Source organism: Anomaloglossus baeobatrachus, chromosome 11, assembly GCF_048569485.1.
Source record: "Anomaloglossus baeobatrachus isolate aAnoBae1 chromosome 11, aAnoBae1.hap1, whole genome shotgun sequence".
NCBI classification, from domain to species: Eukaryota; Metazoa; Chordata; class Amphibia; order Anura; family Aromobatidae; genus Anomaloglossus; species Anomaloglossus baeobatrachus.
Genome location: NC_134363.1, coordinates 22,178,953 through 22,202,450, shown reverse-complemented (window position 1 = coordinate 22,202,450; position 23,498 = coordinate 22,178,953). Strand labels below are relative to the sequence as shown.

Here is a 23,498-nt window from a genome sequence, read left to right as displayed (position 1 = left end):
TGGTAACCACATAAGACAGATGGATTAGTGTTTAGCAGTGTAGGAAGGGTTGCACAGTGGTTAATACTGTAGGAAGGGTTGATCAGTGGTTAGCACTATAAGAATGGTGGCTTAGTGGTTAGGAGTGTAGGAAGAGTTGCACAGTGGTTAATACTGTAGAAAGGGTAGCTCAGTGGTTATTGCTCTACGAAGGGTTGCTCTATAGAAAGGGTGGCTCATTGGTTAGCAATTAGCATCATAGTAAGGGAAGCTCAGTTTTTAGCATTGTAGGAAGAGTGGCTCAGTGGTTAGCACTATAGGAAAGGTGGCTAAGAGGTTAGCACTTTAGGAAGGGTGGCTCAGTGGTTAGAACTATAGGAGAGGTGGCTCAGATGTCAGCACTTTAGGAGGGCTGGCTCAGTAGTTAGCACTGTAAGAAGGGTGGCTCAGTCGTTAGCACTGTAGTAAGAGTGGCTCAATGGTTACCATTGTAAAAAGCGTGGCTCAGTGGTTAGCACTATAGGAGAGGTGGCTCAGAGGTTAGTCCTGTAAGAAGGGTGGCTCAGTGGTTAGCACTATAGGAGAGGTGGCTCAGAGGTTAGTCCTGTAAGAAGGGTGGCTCAGTGGTTAGCACTGTAGCTTTGCAGCACTGGGATCTGGGTTTCAAATCTTACCAAGAAAAACGTTTGCAAGGAGTTAGCATGTCCTCCTGTATTCTCAGGGATCTCTGATTTCCTCCCACACTGCAGAAATACTGCTGCAATATAATGGAGTCAAATAAATACATCCTTGCTCTAATCTGAGAGCTCTCCATGTCATACTAAATCTTACCTCTAGAGGTCACTGCACAGATGCTCTTATGTTGGCTTAAATATAAGTGGTGTTATTAAAATCCCATCTGGCGACATTGGTTGTAGAATTTAGTGCCAAAAATGTTAAAAAGAAACACTAAAAAAACCTCCTACATATTTGCATGTCATTTTTTTTTTTTTCAGCTCTAATCAAAAGAAAACTCGGAAATTTATCCCAGTGTCAATCATGAGGCCAGAAAGCAGCGTCAGGAACCGGCTGAATATAGCAATCAGCGTCTTATCCCAGCTCTGCATGTGTAAGTGAAAGCAAACATTTCTCATGGAAAGAAATCTTATATAAAACTTAAAACTTATAAAAAAAGATTTTTTTTTTCCACTTTTTATTTTTTTATGTACCTGCTTTATTAAATTAAACATGTCTGTATCTGCAACTGAATTGCTGAGAAAAAGTATGTAAAAATTAAAGTTTATTAATACTATTTTATTATTATTTATTCAAACTATTTATTATTATTATTATTATTATTACTATTATTATTTATATAAATTATATGTTAATAATAATAATAATAATAATAATAGTATCAGTATTATTACCAGTATTATTATTATTATTTATTAAAACTAATTAGTATTTTGTTTATTATTATTAATATTACTATTATTTATGTAAATTATATGTTGCTATTATTATTAGTATTATTATTATTATTATCAGTATTATCAGTATTATTATTATTATTTATTAAAACTAATTATTATTATTATTATTATTATTATTATTATTATTATTATTATTATTATTTATGTAAATTATATGTCATTATTATTATTATTATTATTATTTTAATTATATTTTTATTATATTTTTAGTAGTAGTAGTAGTAGTAGTAGTAGTAGTAGTAGTAGTAGTATTTATTTATACAGCACCATTGATTCCATGGTGCTGTACATGAGAAGGGGGTTACATACAGAGTACATCTACAAGTTACAATAGACAGACTAGTACAGAGGGAAAAGGGCCCTGCCCTTGCGGGCTTACATTCTAAAGTAGTAGTAGTAGTAGTGGTAGTAGTAGTAATGTCAGTATTATTATCAGTATTATTATTATTATTTATTAAAACAAATTAACATTATTATTTTATTATTATTATTATTATTATTATTGTAAATTATATTTTTAATATTAAAACTATTTATTATTATTATTATTATTATTATTATTATTATTATTATTAATAGTATCAGTAGTATCATTATTATTATCTGTATTATTTTTAGCATTATTATTATTAGCATTATTATTTTTAGCATTATTATTATTAGCATTATTATTATTTATTAAAACTATTTTTTATTATCAGTATTATGATTAGTATTAGTATTATTATTAGTATCAGTATTATTATCAGTATTAATATTTATTAAAACTAATTATTATTATTATTAGTAGTGGTAGTAGTAGTAGTAGTAGTAGTAGTAGTAGTAGTATCAGTATTATTTATTAAAACTAATTATTATTATTATTATTATTTTATTCCGCTGACAATGTATGACTTTCGTGTTCTTCTTCTTACAGATTCCTGGTGTCAGACTGTGCCGGACGGTTTTTCCATCCAGGTGGCGCCGACTGTCACCATACAGGAGGGTCTGTGTGTAACGATTCCTTGTTCTTTTACTGTGGAACATAAGAAAACCTTCAAAAATTTTATCGGATACTGGAAGAGCGATTTCGAAACCAACGTTGCCTCCAGTGACTCCTCGGTGCCTATAGTGAAGGAGAATTTCCATGTGTCAGGGAATCCGGATAGTGGGGACTGCACCCTGAAAATCACTGACGCCCGGAAACAAGACACGGGGGCGTATTTCTTCCGAATCGAAGGGAGTAAAGAGATGCCGATAAAGTACAACTACTTATCACACAAACTGACTCTGCTGGTGACAGGTGAGAGCGCCTACAAGCTCAGTGCACAAAAGACACTTCGTAACAACAGGATACACAGTGGCTTGCAAAAGTATTCATACCCTGGGACATTTTTAATAGGGATGATCGAAAACCTCAAATATTCGGCTTCGCGAATATCTGACGAATAGGTCGCCGCTATTCGAATATTCAATGTGCAATGTAAGTCTATGGGAAGCCCAAATAGTTGTTATTCGGGTTTCCCATAGACTTACATTGCGCATCAAATATTTGTGAATAGTCGAATAGCGGCGACCTATTCGGCAAATATTCGCAAAGCCGAATATTTGAGGTATTCAATCATCGCTAGTTTTTAACAAATGCTCACAAAGTTAAATGTTTTTTATCGGGATTTTATGTGATATAAAAACACAAAGTAGCAAGAGTTTGTGAAGTGTAAACAAAATGATACATTGTTTCTAAATATATAAAAAAAATATAGATCTATTGTGCCAGGCTTTTGTATTCAGCCCCTTGAATTAGTACTTTATAGGACCACCTATCTCTGTCTTGCATTTGTATTCAGCCCCTGGAGTCAATATTTGTAGGATCACCTTTCTCTTTAGTGTATTAGTATTCAGTCCTTGGACTCGGTACTTAGTAGGACCACCTCTCTGTCTTGCATTAGTATTCATCACCCGGAGTTAGTACATTGTAGGATCACATTTCTCTGTCTTGGATTTGTATTCAGCCCTTGGAGTAAGTACTTTGTAGGACCACCTTTCTCTGTCTTGCATTAGTATTCAGCCCTCAGAGTCAGCACTTTGTAGGACCACCTTTCTTTGTCTTGCATATGTATTCACCCCTGGTAGTAAGCACTTTATAGGACCACCTTTCTCTGTCTTGCATTTGTATTCAGCTCCCCGGTGTCAGTACTTTGTAGGACCACCTTCTTCTGTTTTGCATTTGTTTTCAGCCCCCCCCGTAGTCAGCACTTTGTAGGACCACCTTTCTCTGTCTTGCATTAGTATTCAGCCCCTGGAGTCAGCACTTTGTAGGACCAACTTTCTCTGTCTTGCATTAGTATTCAGCCCCTGGAGTCAGTACTTTGTAGGAAAGTACAAATAACTGACTGCAGGGGCTGAATACAAATGCAAGACAGAGAAAGGTGGTCCTACAAAGTACTGACTCAGGGGGAGTGAATACAAATGAAAGACAGAAAAAGGTGGTCCTACAAAGTACTGACTCAGGGGGAGTGAATACAAATGAAAGACAGAAAAAGGTGGTCCTACAAAGTACTGACTCAGCGGGAGTGAATACAAATGCAAGACAGAGAAAGGTGGTCCTACAAAGTACTGACTCAGCGGGAGTGAATACAAATGCAAGACAGAGAAAGGTGGCCCTACAAAGTACTAACTCAGGGGGAGTGAATACAAATGCAAGACAGAGAAAGGTGGTCCTACAAAGTACTGACTCCAGGGGCTGAATACTTATGCAATATACAGAAAGTTGGTCCTACACAGTGCTGACTCAGGGGATGAAAACAAATGCACATGATAGTTTTCAGACTTATATTTTTAAATATTTACAAAGCCATGTATGTTTTCCTTAACAGTTCTCAGATACTTGCTGCTTAGTGTTGGTGTATCACATAAAATCCCCCCAAAATTCATTTAAGTTTGTGGGTGTAATGTGAAAAAATGTTGAAAAGCTCACTGGGTTTGAATACTTTTTTATATCATACTGTTTTATATCAGCATTTAAAGTTACGCATGGGCAGAACTGTGGAATGATTGATGCTCTGATCTCCAATTATTAAACACATATTGGAATGTTGCTACAATGTTGCAATATTTACAAACAATCTTTACTTTCAGTAGTGGCACTGCTGTATGATTGACAGCTGCTGAGATCATTTTCCAGTTCTCAGTATAGTCTTTCCAGATATTGCTCCTTTTTTAGGTTTCAGCCACCACAATACCCAATGGGAAAAAAAATCATAAATGTAGGAAATATTCCTCCCCTGCTGTACGGTGATGTCACCCAGCGGAGAATGACATGCAGGCTACTGTATGGTGACAACACATATCATATGCAGAATAAAATATCACAGCTAATGCATTTTGGATAGCAATCTGTGAAAACAGATGTAGCAAAGGTTGCATTGACTCACAAAATGCAGCATTGTAAATTGATACCCCAAAAAAACCTATGTTGGTCAATGGCTTGTGCAACGATAATCTTCTTAAATGTCCTTTGCTATGTCTGTATCTCTTTAAATAGAGTAATCTTTGAGAACAGATGTAGCAAAGGTTACATTGACTCACAAAATGCAGCATTGTGAATTAACCCCCCAAAAAAGCCTATGTTGGTCAATGGCTTGTGCAACGATAAGGCATCCTAATCTTCTTAAATGTCCTTTGCTATGTCTGTATCTCTTTAAATATAGTAATCTTTGAGAACAGATGTAGCAAAGGTTACATTGACTCACAAAATGCAGCATTGTGAATTAACCCCCCCAAAAAAGCATATGTTGATCAATGGCTTGTGCAACGATAATCTTCTTAAATGTCCTTTGCTATGTCTGTATCTCTTTAAATAGAGTAATCTTTGAGAGCAGATGTAGCAAAGGTTGCATTGACTCACAAAATGCAGCATTGTGAATTAACCCCCCAAAAAAAGCCTCTGTTGGTCAATGGCTTGTGCAACGATAAGGCATCCTAATCTTCTTAAATGTCCTTTGCTATGTCTGTATCTCTTTAAATAGAGTAATCTTTGAGAGCAGATGTAGCAAAGGTTACATTAACTCAGAAAATGCAGCACTGAATTAAACTAAAAAAAACCCAAACCTTTGTGGTCAATGGTTTTTGCAATGATAAGGAATCTTAATCTTCTTACATGACCTAACCTTCCGTGACAAATGATCAAAACATTGACTTCTGGGTCATGCTAACCTTTGCACTGTCTGTATCTCTTTAAACAACTCATGCCATAATTTGGTACCCACAGAAGCTTATTATGGTGGATATTTCTGCATGCAGAGACCTGTAAAATGCTAGAATCTTCATAGTAAGCAGTTGTAAGGACTGTGAGCAATTATTCGGGACGGATCGATGATTATCCTTTTGCAAATTTGTTAAAGATTGCAATTTCTTAAGATATAGAAATTAAGAAATTGCAATCTTTGTCACGGGGTCCTTTTCCTTTTCCGATATCACACAATCAACAGAGCGAGAGATGAGTGAAAACTTCAAAGTTCCTTTATTCCATGCAATCCAGAAGCTTCATAAAAATAATCCACCACACAGAGGGTAAAATAGTCCAGGAACAGAGATATAGTCCAGTAAGTGATAAATGTCCAGGTCTCTCTTGGGAGTCTCATCTTCTCCCAGAGGATAAATGGTACTCATCTCTTGAAGTTTTCAAACAGACTGAGACTAATCTCCAGGTCAGCAGAGAGGTTGGGTGGATTCCAGGCCCCCTCCCCAGACCTAGGGACAGAAGCACTGCAGGGGGTTATTAACCTGCAGAATGGACAAACAATACATCAAATAGACAGACCACCATGCCCAAAACATGAACCCACACAAAATGGTACATAACCCACAATATTCCACCATCACAACCTCTCCCTCCTTCTTAATAAGTGAGTATGCCATGGGGTCTACACAGACCTCTGGCCACCTCACTTAAGTCCATGTTGATCAGCTGTGGATAGTCCCTTGTACAGTGGTAGGGTTGTAAGGACATGCTTCCCTTAGTCACGGGGTCCTTCTCCTATATCACATAATCAACAGAGCAGGAGATGAATGAACAATCCAACAATCCTTTAATCCAAGCAAATCAGAAAGTCAATAAAATAATCCATCACACAGAGGGTAAAAGAGTCCAGGAACATGAATATAGTCCAGTAAGGGATAAATGTCCAGGTCTCTCTGGGGAGCCTCAGCTTCTCTTAGAGGATCAATCTTACTTATCTCTTGAAGTTTTCAAACAGACTGACTAATCTCCAGGTAATCAGAGAGTTTGGGTGGATTCCAGGCCCCCCTTCCCCAGACCTAGGGACAGAAGCACTGCAGGGGGTTATTAACCTGCAGACAGGAGAAACAATACATCAAATAGACAGACCACCATGCCCAAAACAAAACCATCAACAGAGCAGGAGATGAATGAACAATCCAAGGATCCTTTATTCAAAGCAAAACAGAAAGTCGATAAAATAATCCATCACACAGAGGGTAAAGTAACCCAGTAATGGGATAAATGTCCTGAGGATTAGTCACAATCCTCCAGCAGTCCTATTCTGGGGAAATCGGGGTTTCTCAACGGCTCTCTGGGGTGCAGGCCTTAGCCTCAGAGGATCAATCTTACTACTTCTCTCTTGTCTTTCTCAGCCAGAATGAATAATCTCCCAGGTAAACAGAGAGTTTGGGTGGATTCCAGGCCCCCTTCCCCAGACCTAGGGACAGAAGCACTGCATGGGGTTATTAACCTGCAGACAGGACAAACAATACATTGAATAGACAGACCACCACGCCCAAAACATGAACCCACACAAAATGGTACATAACCCACAATATCTCACCCTCACAACCTTTAACTAAATTTGCAAAAAGTTAATATAGGAGAAATTCTGGTGGTTGCTCCTTTTTAAGTCACTATGGAAGCAAAACTGTTGAGTGGTTGCAATTCCCATCATAGCCACTGGGTGGCCGTATAAAGACACATATAGCATAAGCAACTCCCAACAAAGTAGCAAAATCATATCCTTTTTTCCCAAGATGGTCACAATGTCTTGAGAGTCTTAAAGGAATAAAATACAGCTGTAGATGATACTTTTTGTGTTTTCTTATGCCGCAGATCTTACACAGAAGCCTGAAATTTCAAATTTGGAGCATCTGAGAGTCGGCAAGGAGGTGACGCTGACGTGTTCCCCTCCCGGGAATTGTAAAGGAACAGATCAAACAATCACATGGTGGAAAGACAACCTGGATAAACCATGGGGAAAATCATCCAGCATTACCTTCACCCCATTACTGAGCTATCACAAGACGTCTGTGACGTGCGCGGTCAACTATCCGGCCGTCAGGGCTTCGACCCAGAAGACGGTAGTCCTGGATGTCCAGTGTATGTATCATGTGAAAGGTTGCTGAGCTAGGTCTAGTTTGTATTTTCTTGGCAGGTGGCTTCTATTATATTTGCCATTGGGAAGGTGGTCAGCACGACAAAAATGAAGGGCCTTTCTGCAGCCACCTGACACCATTACTCTTGCAACAGCCACAATTCCTGGTGAATTTACCCTAAATCATGTTTTAAGTAACTTTGATAATTATTTGCATATTGGCCACTTATGTAGATATCAGCAAAGGCCCCTAAGGGGACGCATTTATACACCGAAGGGTGGCTTAGGGCAGCCGATCCCACCGGACAGAGCTATTCACTGTTGTCTCATTGATCATCACACATCTATTTCCAGCTATTCTGAAATCACGAGTCAGGATTTTACCAACTAGAAATGTTCTGCGCAGACCTGGCTCTGCTCCATGTCACAGCCAATGCAAAGTTCAGTAAAGCCCTTTCCCAGGCACACGGCCATAACACATCTCAATGACAGGACTACTATACGCAAAGAGATCCAAAGGGAAATCTGCATTGTCTTTTTCTTTCTTTCATTCTTTTTTCTTTCTTTCTTTCTTTCTTTCTTTCTTTCTTTCTTTCTTTCTTTCTTTCTTTCTTTCTTTCTTTCTTTCCTTCTTTCTTTTTTTTCTCTTTCTTTTTTTTTTCTTTTTTTCTTTTTCTTTCTTTCTTTGTTTCATCCTTTCTTTCATTACACTTTTTATAAATAGAAACAATTAAGTTGACCTTTAAAACACAAATTACGTTTATAATGTACTGATCCTGAGTTACCTCCTGTATTATACTCCAGAGCTGCACTCACTATTCTGCTGGTGCAGTCACTGTGTACATACATTACATTACTGATCCTGAGTTACCTCCTGTATTATACTCCAGAGCTGCACTCACTATTCTGCTGATGCAGTCACTGTGTACATACATTACATTACTGATCCTGAGTTACCTCCTGTATTATACTCCAGAGCTGCACTCACTATTCTGCTGGTGCAGTAACTGTGTACATACATTACTGATCCTGAGTTACCTCCTGCATTATTCTCCAGAGCTGCACTCACTATTCTGCTGATGCAGTCACTGTGTACATACATTACATTACTGATCCTGAGTTACCTCCTGTATTATACTCCAGAGCTGCACTCACTATTCTGCTGGTGCAGTCAGTGTGTACATACATTACATTACTGATCCTGAGTTACCTCCTGTATTATACTCCAGATCTGCACTCACTATTCTGCTGGGGCAGTCACTGTGTACATACATTACTGATCCTGAGTTACCTCCTGTATTATACTCCAGAGCTGCACTCACTATTCTGCTGGTGCAGTCACTGTGTACATACATTACATTACTGATCCTGAGTTACCTCCTGTATTATACTCCAGAGCTGCGCTCGCTATTCTGCTGGTGCAGTCACTGTGTACATACATTACATTACTGATCCTGAGTTACCTCCTGTATTATACTCCAGAGCTGCACTCACTATTCTGCTGGTGCAGTCACTGTGTACATACTTTACTGATCCTGAGTTACCTCCTGTATTATACTCCAGAGCTGCACTCACTATTCTGCTGGTGCAGTCACTGTGTACATACATTACATTACTGATCCTGAGTTACCTCCTGTATTATACTCCAGAGCTGCACTCACTATTCTGCTGGTGCAGTCACTGTGTACATACATTACATTACTGATCCTGAGTTACCTCCTGTATTATACTCCAGAGGCTGCACTAACTATTCTGCTGGTGCAGTCACTGTGTATATACATTACATTACTGAGAGTTACCTCCTGTATTAGGGTACTTTCACACTTGCGTTAATTACCTTCCGTCACAATCCACCCTTTTGGAAAACAGCAGAATCCTTTAACGGATTCCGCTGTTTCCCATAGACTTGTATGGATGATGGATTGTGCCAAAAGTGCCTATGTTGCTTCCGCTGGCCGACGGAAGCAACGCAGCATGTAACGTTTTTTGAGCAGCGGAATCCGTAGGATTTCACTGTGCATGCTCTCTCTGGCTCCCTGCACACGTAACCAGGATACACATCGGGTTACTAAGCAAAGCGCTTTGCTTGGTTACCTGATATTTTCCCTGGCTACGTGTGCAAGGAGCCAGCGCTAAGCGGTGTACGTTGGTAACCAAGGTAAATATTGGGTAACCAAGCAAAGTGCTTTGCTTAGTTACCCGATATTCACCCTGGCTACATGTGCAGGGAGCCCGACACTTCCCCGCTCGGCTCCGCCCCCTCCCGCACTCTGCATGTACACACACACACACACACACACTCACTCACCTGTCCCCAGCCATGCAGTCCTCGCGGCACTGACGTCCTCAGTGCCATGGCCCCGCTCGGCTCCACCTACCCCGCTCTCCGCCCCCCGCACACATTCTCGGTGGCCGAACGATCAGCTGATCACCCGGCGACCGGCTACTGTCAGCGATCAGCTGATCGTTCACAATAGTCTGCCACCGGTAAAACTATAAAAAAAAAAACCCAAAAAACAAAAAACCTAAAACGGATTCTGTTGTTTTGTACGATCCGTTGCATCTGCTGTGCCACTATATGCAACGTATCCGTCACACAACGCAAGTGTGAAACTAGCCTTACATCTCGCTCGTCACTTTTGGTCCCTGCGTTCTTGGTGTTGTTTCTCGTATCGGGTGATATTTGCTTTGTCATCGATACTTTATGTTTTTATCTTCTTGTATTTTGCTTTCAGCCATTACATTTGCTTTATGTCTCTGCATTACTTTTAGATCCACCATCCATAGATATTTTTATTGACCCCTCAGGTAATGATTTGCTTTTGTGCATGGACGTTTTTACCGAGTGCACGATAGTGCGGTGTTTTTGCTCTATTAACTGAAAGGACTAAATCAGATTTTTCAATTTGCTACTTTACAAAACTGCAATACAATTATTATTACTATTTACAAATAAGGAAATAGAATTTGCATCAAATGAATTAATTGTAAATCAAATTTCTGGAAAAAGGCATGTATTAGGCTGTGCGGTCTCCCCAAATTCAATTCACCTCAAAACACTTCTCTCATCGACAAAAAGACTTTTGTGTTAAACAATGTCCCCCCGGAAGGGCCCAGGTGCAAAATTTGAACCTGCCCCCCCTCCCCATCTCTGCTTGTTGATCAGATGTAAGTATATGTATGTATAAATTTAGCATTCTAAATCCTATAAAGGCATATGAGTTACCCTCCCCTCCCTCACCCCATTATGTAGTAATGTCACCCATCCTGTTCTAATGTCCCCTATCCTGTGCTTCTTCCTGGTAAATATGTCCCCCATCCTGGTATATCCTGTCCCCCTCATGGTATATACTGTCATTTTCCTGGTATGAACTGTCCCCCTCCTCGTATATATGTTCCTCTTCTGGGCTCCTCCCAGTATATACTGTCCCTCTCCTGGGCACCTCCTGGTATATTCTGTCACCCTCCTGGTACATATGTTACTCTCCTGTGTACCTCCTGGTTTATACTGTCCTCCTCCTGGTGTATACTGTCCCCCTCCAGGTATATACTGTCCCCTTCCAGGTATATACTATCTCCATCCTAGTATATATGTTCCTCTCCTGGGACCCTCCTAGTATATACTGTCCCCCTCTGATATATACTGTCCCCCTCCTGGTATATATGTTCCTCTCCTAGGCACCTCCTGGTAAATACTGTCCCCCTCCTGGTATATATGATCCTCTCCTGGGACCCTCCTAGTATATACTGTCCCCCTCTAATATATAATGTACTCCTCCTGATATATATGTTCCTCTCCTGGGCCCCTCCTGGTAAATACTGTCCCCCTCCTGGTACATATGTTCCTCTCCTGGTCAACTCCTGGTAAATACTGTCCCCTCCTGGTACATATGTTACTCTCCTGTGTACCTCCTGGTTTATACTGTCCCCCTCCTGGTATATACTGTCCCCCTCCAGGTATATACTGTATCCATCCTAGTATATATGTTCCTCTCCTGGGACCCTCCTAGCATATACTGTCCCCCTCTGATATATACTGTCCCCCTCCTGGTATATATGTTCCTCTCCTGGGCACCTCCTGGTAAATACTGTCCCCCTCCTAGTATATATGTTCCTCTCCTGGGCCACTCCCGGAATATACTATCCCCATCCTGGTATATACTGTCCCCCTCCTAGTATATATGTTCCTCTCCTGGGCCACTCCTTGTTTATACTGTCCCCATCCTGGCATATACTTTCTCCCTCCTCGTATATATGCTCCTCTCCTTGGCACCTCCTGGTATATACTACCCTCCTCTAGTATATAGTTACATAGTTACATAGTTACATAGTTACTTAGGTTGAAAAAAGACCTAGGTCCATCTAGTTCAACCTTCCTCCACCAGTTCTACATTTAGTCACTAAGTCATTTATAACCAACAATGTTGTGTGTACTGAGGAAATCATCCAGCCCTTTTTTAAAAGCTGTTATAGTATCTGCCATTACTACCTCTTGTGGTCGGCATTCCACAGTCTGACCGCTCTAACTGTAAAGAACCCTTTCCTATTTAGGTGTCGGAATCGCTTTTCTTCCACTCGCAGTGAGTGCCCCCTGGTCCTTAGTATTGTTTTCGGAAGAAATAAGTCATGTGCCAGTCCTTTATATTGACCACACATGTATTTATACATATAAATGAGATCTCCTCTGAGACGTCTTTTTTCTAAGCTAAACATATCTAACTTTTTCAATCTGCCATCATATGGGCGGCCTCCATTCCTCTCATCATACGGGCGGCCTCCATTACTCATCATATGGGCGGCCTCCATTCCTTGTAATAGTCTAGTTGCCCGCCTTTGAACTGACTCTAACTTCTGAATGTCCTTTTTAAAATGTGGAGCCCAAAACTGGACCCCGTATTCCAGATGTGGCCTTACAAGTGATTTATAGAGGGGTAACAATACGTTGGGATCACGGGATCTAATCTCTCTTTTTATACCCCCTAGAATCTTGTTTGCTTTAGTAGCTGCTGCTTGACATTGAGTGCTGCTGCTCAGCTTATTTGTAATGAGAATACCCAAGTCCTTCTCCTGTTCTGTAGTCCCGAGTTTACTTCCATTTAATGTATACGCAGCTATAGGATTACTCCGTCCTAGGTGCATTACTTTACATTTATCAACATTAAATCTCATTTGCCAAGTATCTGCCCATTCTGACATCTTATCCAGATCTTTTTGTAATATTGTACTATCCAGGTCAGTTTTTAATATCCTACATAGTTTGGTGTCATCGGCAAAGACTGACACTGTACTATCAATCCCATCCACAAGGTCATTAATATAGAGAGTAAAAAGAATCGGTCCTAGCACAGATCCCTGCGGCACCCCACTGCTGACTATAGCCCATTTAGAGAATGTACCATTTATGACTACTGTTTGTTTCCTATCTTTTAGCCAATTCCTTACCCAGTTGCATATTGTGTCCCCTTGTCCTTGCTTCTGGAGCTTTAGTATAAGGCTATTATGTGGTACAGTATCAAATGCCTTTGCAAAGTCCAAATAAATCCCCTCAGCTGCATTACCAATATCCAGGTTTGCACTTACCCCCTCATAGAACCCCAACAGGTTGGTTAGACACGACTTATCTTTCATGAATCCATGCTGTTTGTCAGTTATTATATTATTTTCTGCAATATATTTTTGCATGTCATCCCTTAAAATGCCCTCAAAAACTTTGCATACTACTGATGTCAGGCTTACTGGACGGTAGTTGCCTGGATCTACCCTCTTACCTTTCTTAAATATCGGTACCACATCAGCAATCCTCCAATCCTGAGGCACCAACCCTGTTACAAGTGAGTCTAAAAAGATGAGATACAGCGGTCTGTCGATTACGGAGCTCAATTCCCTCAATATTCGTGGATGAATGCCATCTGGCCCTGGGGATTTGTCAATGTTTAATTTACTCAGACGTAGGCGTACTTCATCTTGTGTTAAATTAATTATATCGGGTGGTGGACTTTGATTTTTCACTTGTTGAATGATGCCTGGTACAGTCAGTTCCTTGGTGAATACAGATGAGAAATGCCTATTTAATATCTCAGTCTTTTGTTTGTCCTCTATCACTAACTTGTTATTATATTTTAAGGGTCCGATACTATCCTTTGTTTTCCTTTTGGCATTAATGTATTTATAAAAGATTTTGGGATTTATTTTAATGTCATTGGCGATTTTTGTTTCAGTAGCTAGTTTTGCTTGTTTGATTTCTTTTTTGCATTTCCTATTGATATCTTTATACTCCTGCAATGCTATTTCTGTATTCTCAGCCTTTAAGATGTTAAACGCCCTTTGTTTTTGTTTTATTATACTTTGTACAGTCTTATTTATCCATAGTGGTTTCTTTTTATTCCTGGACATTTTATTACCAGAGGGTATACGTTTTTTTACAGGACTCTAGTAGTATATCCTTAAACTTACCCCATTTATGTTCGGTATCCCCAGTTACCATGACTCTGTCCCAATCTACACATTTAAGCTCTTCCCTTAATTTGTTGAAATCAGCTTTCCTCAAATTCCAGGTTTTAGCATTTCCCCCTTTGAAATGGTCTATTGAATATTATGTTGAAGCTTACCATATTATGATCGCTGGTGCCCAAGTGCTCCCGGACCTGTAGATCTGAAATTGTATCCGGTCTATTTGACAGGACCAGATCTAGCAAATTATCTCCCCTCGTAGGTTCATCTACCATCTGAGAGAGGAAATGGTCCTGAATGGTAGATAAGAACTTACAGCTTTTAGCAGAACCAGAAGATTCTATGTCCCACTGTGTGTCTGGATAGTTGAAATCCCCCATAATAAGAACCCGATTATTATTATTAGCTGCCTTTTCAATTTGTTCCAGCATTTCACCCTCTATTTGTTCAGGTATGTTAGGGGGCTTATAGCAAACTCCAATTAGCATTTTTCCATTATTCCCCTCCCCATGTACATTTACCCATACTGACTCTACATTGTTGCTGTTCCCCTCAATGTCATCATACAACACATATACTGTAGCCCCTCCTGGTATATATGTTCCCCTCCTGGGCCCCTCCTTGTATATACTGTCCCCTTCCTTGTATATATGTTCCTCTTCTGGGCACCTCCTGGTGTATACTGTCCCCCTCTGGTATATACTGTCTCCTTCCTGGTATGCACTGTACTCACCCTCCATTGCTCCCACATTGCACGGCATCCTCTATAGCCGGCCCGCATTGGCCATCAACTTTCATTGGTGTCCATGCTATGGCAACGCATGATGTCATTGTCATGTGTCACCCACAGTCACTGACTTCTGTTTGTCCGGCAGCATGTTTCGCAGTGCAGGAACCCGAAGGGGTCTCTGTGCCGTGATGCATTTCAGCAGGATTTGCGGCCTCGGATCCGTTCCACCCCTGTTGCTTTCTATTATTCGCGCTCCTCCACTCTGCCGCTTTAGTTTATATTCACTGTTTATAAACAATGTTGCAATTTGTTACATTCTTACTTTTCTATACTTTCTCTCCAGGACTCATAAGTAACCACACCGTGGTGCTGAATGAGGGGGATTCTGTGATCCTAAACTGCTCGGTGGTCAGTAACCCGGCAGCTTATGTGACTTGGACGAAGGGGGAGAATATTGTGGTGAACAGTGTGACTGGGAAGGGGCTGGAGCTGTATCTGATGGACATAACATCCAGTGATATTAATACCTACAGCTGCTCCGCATGGAATCAACACGGGGACACCAGTGACTTTGTTGATATCGTTTTGCAACGTAAGTGTTGGGTGATAGTGTAACGACATTCATAGGAACGTGGAGTATCACACATGGAGTCAGTAAGGCAGCAGATCAAAGCTATACTAAGGCTCAGGAGTGGGCAATTAATGTTCCCGAGGGGCCACACGAGATACTGTGACTGTTGTGGATAGGCTGCAATTACTTCTGATCGATATTAATATTAACATACTGATATTAATTGTATCACTTAATATTGAGCAGATTTCACAAAGAGTTTTGCACAATGCTGGGGAGGCCAATCACATCTGCTCCCCTCCTATTTATGCTGGTTGAAACCTTCCACCTATGCCAGCTATGGTTTATGATATGTTGTTCTGTGATGTGTAAGGTCCCAGACTTTCTGGTGAAGCATTGCTTTTTCTTGGAGTTTACCCTTGTTGTTTTGTAGCTTCCTTCCTGCTCTTGCTTTTCTCCTAAACCTCTTATTGTCTTTACCTTTGTGAGTGCAGTTTGACAGAGTTTTAGTTTTCCCTTGTCTGTCTATTTCTCTTTTTTTTCAACCCACTACTGTCCAATCCCTCCCTGGAGGGAGAGGGAATCAGATCAGGACTGGTCAGGAGAAGAACTAGGAAGGAGACTCAGGCCTCTCCACCATGAGGAGTATCCCTGAGATTAGGGATAACATAGGACCCCCTAGCTTGAGGGTCAGCTTAGGTGCTCCAGTTCCCCACTATCCCATAGTCATTGTTACAGCAGAATTAGGTATGTTGACAACCCCCTATATAAAGCATGATCCCCCACACAGCCCCCCTACATACAGTGTAAACCCCCACACAGCCCCCTATGTACAGTATGAGCCCCCACACAGCCCCTTATGTACAGTATGAGCCCCCACACAGCCCCTTATGTACAGTATGAGCCCCCACAGCATCCTATGTACAGTATGAACCCATATACTGCCCACTATGTACAATATGAGCCCCCACACAGCCCCCTATGTACAGTATCAGCCCCCACACAGCCCCCTATGTACAGTATGAGCCCCCACACAGCCCCCTATGTACAGTATAAGCCCCCACACAGCTTCCTATGAACAGTATAAGCCCCCACACAGCCCCCTATGTACAGTATAAGCCCCCACACAGCGCCCTATGTACAGTATGAGCCCCCGCACAGCACCTATGTACAGTATAAGCCCCCACACAGCCCCCTATGTACAGTATGAGCCCCCATACTGCCCCCTATGTACAGTATGAGCCCCCACACAGCCCCTTATGTACAGTATGAGCCACCACACAGCCCCCTATGTACAGTATGAGCCACCACACAGCCCCTTATGTACAGTATGAGCCCCCACAGCCTCCTATGTACAGTATGAGCCCATATCCTGCCCCCTATGTACAATATGAGCCCCCACACAGCCCCCTATGTACAGTATGAGCCCCCACACAGCCCCCTATGTACAGTATGAGCCCCCACACAGCCCCCTATGTACAGTATGAGCCACCACACAGCCCCCTATGTACAGTATGAGCCACCACACAGCCCCCTATGTACAGTATGAGCCACCACACAGCCCCCTATGTACAGTATGAGCCACCACACAGCCCCCTATGTACAGTATAAGCCCCCATGCAGCCCCCCTACATACAGTGTGAGCCCTCACAAACCCTCTATATATTGCATCACCCCCACAAAGCCACACAGAATAAAATGAAGTTAGGCTGTTTGGTTTTTTGGATAGTGATTTCAGGAAACATGGAAGAGGAAAAGAAGTGTCTCATAAGTGCAGAAAGAAGCAGATTTCTCTAATAAGACACATTACAAAGTTTCTTTTTCTTGCTTGCGCAATTGATATTTTGCAATATTTTACACTTCACATTCAAAAGCATTTTTCACCCAAAACTTGTATCACATATAATGTAGAAATATCATAGACCAGTAGCCCCTTACAAGCCCCCTCTTTTCATACCTTATTAGAGACAATATTTTCTGCCACATCCCTTTATTGTCCTGATACCTTGCCCTCATATGGGGGTTCAGTCTAATTATTTTATTGTCTTTTTGGTTATAGCCAGTAATGAAGGACCGGACGCCAAATTCTCTTTCGGTAAGATGGATTTTGAGTTTTTTTGGGGGGGATGCTATAAAGCCCAATCACAGCACCCCTACTTTGTGATCCATAAAGAACCCTTTAGGGTTCCAAAATCTTTCGGTATGCTCATCGTAAATTCATCTCGTCTCATTCCAGAGACGTCTCCATCTCCGGCTCCAGAAGTTGTGACCGTGCTCTCCCCGCAGTGTGGTAAGTATGGAGCATTATTGCTAGATTTGAATTTTGTCAAAATTGCCATTTTGGATTTCATAGACACGATTCGACCCCTTGTGAAATGCTGCCATCTACAGAGCCGAATATCACGAGTTTCCAGGATAATTAGCTAGGGACTTTCTCTGTCACTTGTTCCATATCAGCCAGTGCTTTGTAATTGGCATGAGGGTGATTGGACAGGTTTACGTCATTCTTCTATAGTCATTAGAGAAGCTTCGCGTTGATATATTCATACTTTCTTGCTACATGAAGATAACCGATCCTCTCAGATTCCAGGTACATTGATTTAGCGATTCTCGGAGCCTTCATCGCTGGGAACATCCTCATCCTCTCGCTGATCGCCCTGATTCTATTCTGCATCGTTATGAGAAATATGAATAAAACACAACAAGGTAAAATCTGAGGCATGAGACCGTTATATCAAAATCTGGTGTAATCTAAAGTGTCTGTAGAAGGTTGTGTGTCCCTGTGCTTAACGGGGAGTTCAGAGAATAGAGTGCACAGAATAGAATGCAGGAAATGGAGTGCGAGGAATAGAGTGCGGAGAAGTGAGTGCAAGGAACAGAGTGCAGGCGTGCTGGGAATATAGAGTGCAGGAGTGCTGGGAATAGAGTGCAGAGAAGTGAATGCTGGGAATAGAGTGCAGGCGTGCTGGGAATAGAGTGCAGGCATACTGGGAATAGAGTGCAGGCATACTAAGAATAGAGTGCAGGCATGCTGGGAACAGAGTGCAGGAGTGCTGGGAACAGAGTGCAGGAGTGCTGGGAACAGAGTGCAGGAGTGCTGGGAACAGAGTGCAGGAGTGCTGGGAACAGAGTGCAGGAGTCCTGGGAACAGAGTGCAGGCGTGCTAAGAATAGAGTGCAGGCATGCTGGGAATAGAGTGCAGGCATGCTGGGAATAGAGTGCAGGCATACTAAGAATAGAGTGCATGAGACCGTTATATCAAAATCTGGTGTAATCTAAAGTGTCTGTAGAAGGTTGTGTGTCCCTGTGCTTAACGGGGAATTCAGAGAATAGAGTGCACAGAATAGAACGCAGGAAATGGAGTGCGAGGAATAGAGTGCGAAGAAGTGAGTTCAAGGAACAGAGTGCAGGCGTACTGGGAATATAGAGTGCAGGAGTGCTGGGAATAGAGTGCACGGAATAGAATGCTAGAAATGGAGTGCTAGGAATTGAGTGCAGAGAAGTGAATGCTGGGAATAGAGTGCAGGCGTGCTGGGAATAGAGTGCAGGCGTGCTGGGAATAGAGTGCAGGCATACTAAGAATAGAGTGCAGGCATGCTGGGAATAGAGTGCAGGAGTGCTGGGAACAGAGTGCAGGCGTGCTGGGAACAGAGTGCAGGCATACTGGGAATAGAGTGTAGGCATACTAAGAATAGAGTGCAGGCATGCTGGGAATAGAGTGCAGGCATGCTGGGAATAGAGTGCAGGCATACTAAGAATAGAGTGCAGGCATGCTGGGAATAGAGTGTAGGCATACTAAGAATAGAGTGCAGGCATGCTGGGAATAGAGTGCAGGAGTGCTGGGAACAGAGTGCAGGCGTGCTGGGAACAGAGTGTAGGCATACTAAGAATAGAGTGTAGGCATACTAAGAATAGAGTGCAGGCATGCTGGGAATAGAGTGCAGGCATGCTGGGAATAGAGTGCAGGCATACTAAGAATAGAGTGCAGGCATGCTGGGAATAGAGTGTAGGCATACTAAGAATAGAGTGCAGGCATGCTGGGAATAGAGTGCAGGCATGCTGGGAATAGAGTGCAGGCATACTAAGAATAGAGTGCAGGCATGCTGGGAATAGAGTGTAGGCATACTAAGAATAGAGTGCAGGCATGCTGGGAATAGAGTGCAGGAGCTGGGAACAGAGTGCAAGCGTGCTGAGAAGAGAGTGCAAGAGGGCTGGGAAATAGAGCGCAGGAATGATAGAAATGGAGTGCTAAGAATAGTGTACAGAGAAGTGAGTGCAAGAAATAGACTGAAGGCATGCTGGGTACAGAGTGCAGGAGTGCTGGGAATATGGTGCAGGGAATATAGAGTGCAGGAATTTTGGGAATGGAGTGCTAGAAATAGAGTGTGATGAAGATAGTGCAGGAGTGCTGCAAACTGAGTGCAGGGAACATAGAGTGCAGAAATTCTGGGAATGGAGTGCAGAGTGCAGGGAATATAGTTCAGGAATGATGGTAAGGAGTTGAGGATGAATTGCAGATAATAGAGTACTGGGAATAAAGTGCAGGGAATAAAGTACAAGAAATCAAGGGCAAGAGTTCCAGGAATGGAGCGCAGGCAATAGAGTCCAGGGGAAAGAGTGCAGTAATGCTGGGAAAAGAGTGTATGGAATAGAGTGCAGAGAGAGTGCATGTGTGCTGGTAATGGAGTAAGCAACGGGACAAGCACAAGATGAGGAGGTGGGTGGAAATATCTAACTGTAGATTGGTGGAATGGAAATATTTAACTGTAGAGTGGTGGAAGGGGCCGGGTCTCCCCAGATTAGGGACCTGATATATTGTTGCAGGATGTTTCACCTCTAAATCAACTGCACACTTCCAATGCTGTTTGTTTTTAGCAATCATAAATAATGGCGAAGAGCTCCGTCTTCAAGGGAGACCCTCTATGTACAAGGTAGGAATTAATACATTTACTTCGGAGCTCACTGCATATAGAAGTTATACAGCCACCACTAGAGGGAGCTCACTGTATATAGAAGTTTTACAGCCACAACTAGGGGGAGCTCACTGCATACAGACCACTAGAGGGAGCTCACTACATATAGAAGTCATACAGCCACCACTAGAGGGAGCTCACTGTATATAGAAGTTTTACAGCCACAACTAGGGGGAGCTCACTGCATACAGACCACTAGATGGAGCTCACTGCATATAGAAGTCATACAGCCACCACTAGAGGGAGCTCACTACATATAGAAGTCATACAGCCACCACTAGAGGGAGCTCACTACATGTAGAAGTTATACAGCCACCACTAGAGGGAGCTCACTACATATAGAAGTTATTCAGCCACCACTAGAGGGAGCTCACTACATATAGAAGTTATACAGCCACCACTAGAGGGAGCTCACTACATATAGAAGTTATACAGCCACCACTAGAGGGAGCTCACTACATATAGAAGTTTTACAGCCACAACTAGAGGGAGCTCACTGTATATAGAAGTTTTACAGCCACAACTAGAGGGAGCTCACTGTATATAGAAGTTTTACAGCCACAACTAGGGGGAGCTCACTGTATATAGAAGTTATATAGCCACCACTAGAGGGAGCTCACTGCATATAGAAGTTATACAGCCACAACTAGGGGGAGCTCACTATATATAGACGTTATACAGCCACCTTTAGAGGGAGATTACTGTATATAGAAGTTATCCACGTACCACTAGAGGGAGCTCACTATACATAGAAGTTATACAGCCACAACTAGAGGGAGCTCACAGCATATAGAAGTTATACAGCCACCACTAGATGGAGCTCACTGCATATAGAAGTTATACAGCCACAACTAGAGGGAGCTCACAGCATATAGAAGTTATACAGCCACAACTAGAGGGAGCTCACAGCATATAGAAGTTATACAGCCACCACTAGATGGAGCTCACAGCATATAGAAGTTATACAGTCACCACTAGAGGGAGCTCACTACATACAGATTTATACAGTCACCACTAGGGGAAGCTCACTACATACAGATTTATACAGTCACCACTAGAGGGAGCTCACTGCAAAGAAAGGTTTTATAGCATTCATTGAGTTCAATACTAGGTGTATAAATCTCAATGTATTGAGCGCTCCCTAGTGGTGACTTTTGACATTTAAAAACGTTTTTAAAAAAATTATGTTGTAGTCACTATTTAGTATTTTTCTTTATTTTTTTTCTTCTTTTCAGAATCTTAGCGAATAGATAAGAAATCATTCACAGAATGAACTCCTCTGAATAATCAAGTGTGACATTGACAACTCCCCGCAGGATGAAGAGATGGAAGTCTTCCGATATGGATCACCACTGAGGCCACCATTTAAAGGAGAATTAGGTTCCCCACTGAAAGGTGCAGGATTAGAATTGGTTTTCCCATTAGAAATGAAAGCACCCATCATTATTAGCAATGACTGACCTGAGCGATCACCCGGCGCCAAGAGTTTCCCATTGCATGATCCTCCTATGAGCGCTTCACTTTCACTATATATTGCAATATTGTGATCAATCGCAGGTTCAAATCTTCTAAGGGGACTAAATAATAAAAAAGCTATGGCTCTTTGATAAAGTGGAGAAAGAAAATTAATTTGCAACAATAAAAATTACCCGGTCATGACAAGGTTAAAATATTAATATGGAATGGGGGTTCTCATGTGAGTGCGGGGATGGAACTGTAGATTGTGAGCTCCTGGGGCTGTTATGTAAAGAAATATAGATATTTTTGATGATTCTTATATTCTGTCGCTGCCAGTAATCCTGATGTAAGTTATTTTTGTAATATTCAATAAATAAATAAATAAATAAATACATTAATTAACTATTGGTTCATTCTTGTATGTTTATGTGTCATCTGTACCCGGCCCCCCACTTTCCAAGTGTCATTTATACTATTGGTTTCCTACATGGACCCTTCATCCTCCAGGGTCTGTGAGATTCTGAGCTCTACATAGTGCAGATACCGGATGTGTTACACAGCCAGCATCTGCCTCTAACAGCAGCGATCTGAGCCAGTACTAAGTGCTGCTGTAAACCCCTCATATGCCACTTAATATGATTGGTAAATGGCATTTTGAGCTCCACATAGGTCAGATACTGACTGAATTACACAGCCAGCATCTGCCTCTAACAGCAGCAATCTGAGCTAGTACCAATTGCTGCTGTTAACCCCTTAAACACCAGTTAATATGATCGGTAAATGGCATGTTGGGAAAAAAATCAAATAAAATAACTATTGGTTCATTCTTGTATATATATATATATATATATATATATATATTGTGAGGTAGCGTGGTCGGCTGCGCACCAAGGCATCAAGGTTCACAGCAGCCGGTTTAATAGTCAAACAAAAGTCCATAACATTACACATGGGCCTCTCCGGCAGAGAACTCAGGGAGTTGTGTTCACTCCCTCACACACTAAGCTCCCACGCCCATCTTTCTGTTTCCTTTTAACCCTGTAGGGAAACAGCATTAACCCCGGAGTGGAGTTACTTTCTATCATGGAGTGAGCACAACCGGGGCGAGACGTACCGGCCGTCATAGATAACCCCGGTCACAGTCTCACATACCCCCCCCCCCCTCAGTTCAAGCGAGCGGGGTTGAACTCCCGCCATCAAACACGGGCCGCGGGACAAGGCATCGGCGTTGCCCTGCAACCTACCGTCCCGGTGTTCAACCGTAAACCGGAAGTTCTGCAGAGAAAGGAACCACCGGGTAACCCGGGCATTCCGTTCCTTGGCGGACCTCATCCAGACCAGTGGAGAGTGATCCGTCACCAAGCGAAACTGCCGTCCCAGCAGGTAATAGCGTAGGGACTCCAAGGCCCACTTGATCGCCAGGCACTCCTTCTCCACTACGCTATAATTCCGCTCGGGAGGGGTGAGCTTCCTACTTAGGAAGGTGACGGGGTGTTCCTC

The 23,498-nt window shown here is 42.1% G+C and overlaps 1 protein-coding gene across 1 annotated transcript in view; it reads left to right on the top strand.

Annotated features, from left to right (window-relative positions):
* The window catches only part of LOC142257015 (sialic acid-binding Ig-like lectin 14), a 23,243-nt gene extending 854 nt beyond the window's left edge, over window positions 1–22,389 (top strand). The window contains exons 2-11 of the mRNA XM_075329061.1: window positions 975–1,087; window positions 2,371–2,736; window positions 7,555–7,821; window positions 10,589–10,624; window positions 15,340–15,588; window positions 17,627–17,662; window positions 17,804–17,857; window positions 18,151–18,273; window positions 20,443–20,498; window positions 21,776–22,389. Coding sequence (XP_075185176.1) covers window positions 1,018–1,087; window positions 2,371–2,736; window positions 7,555–7,821; window positions 10,589–10,624; window positions 15,340–15,588; window positions 17,627–17,662; window positions 17,804–17,857; window positions 18,151–18,273; window positions 20,443–20,498; window positions 21,776–21,790 — 1,272 coding nt within the window. The 5' untranslated portion in view covers window positions 975–1,017 and the 3' untranslated portion in view covers window positions 21,791–22,389. The remainder of the gene's footprint in view (window positions 1–974; window positions 1,088–2,370; window positions 2,737–7,554; window positions 7,822–10,588; window positions 10,625–15,339; window positions 15,589–17,626; window positions 17,663–17,803; window positions 17,858–18,150; window positions 18,274–20,442; window positions 20,499–21,775) is intronic.
* The last annotated feature ends 1,109 nt before the right edge of the window (window positions 22,390–23,498 follow it).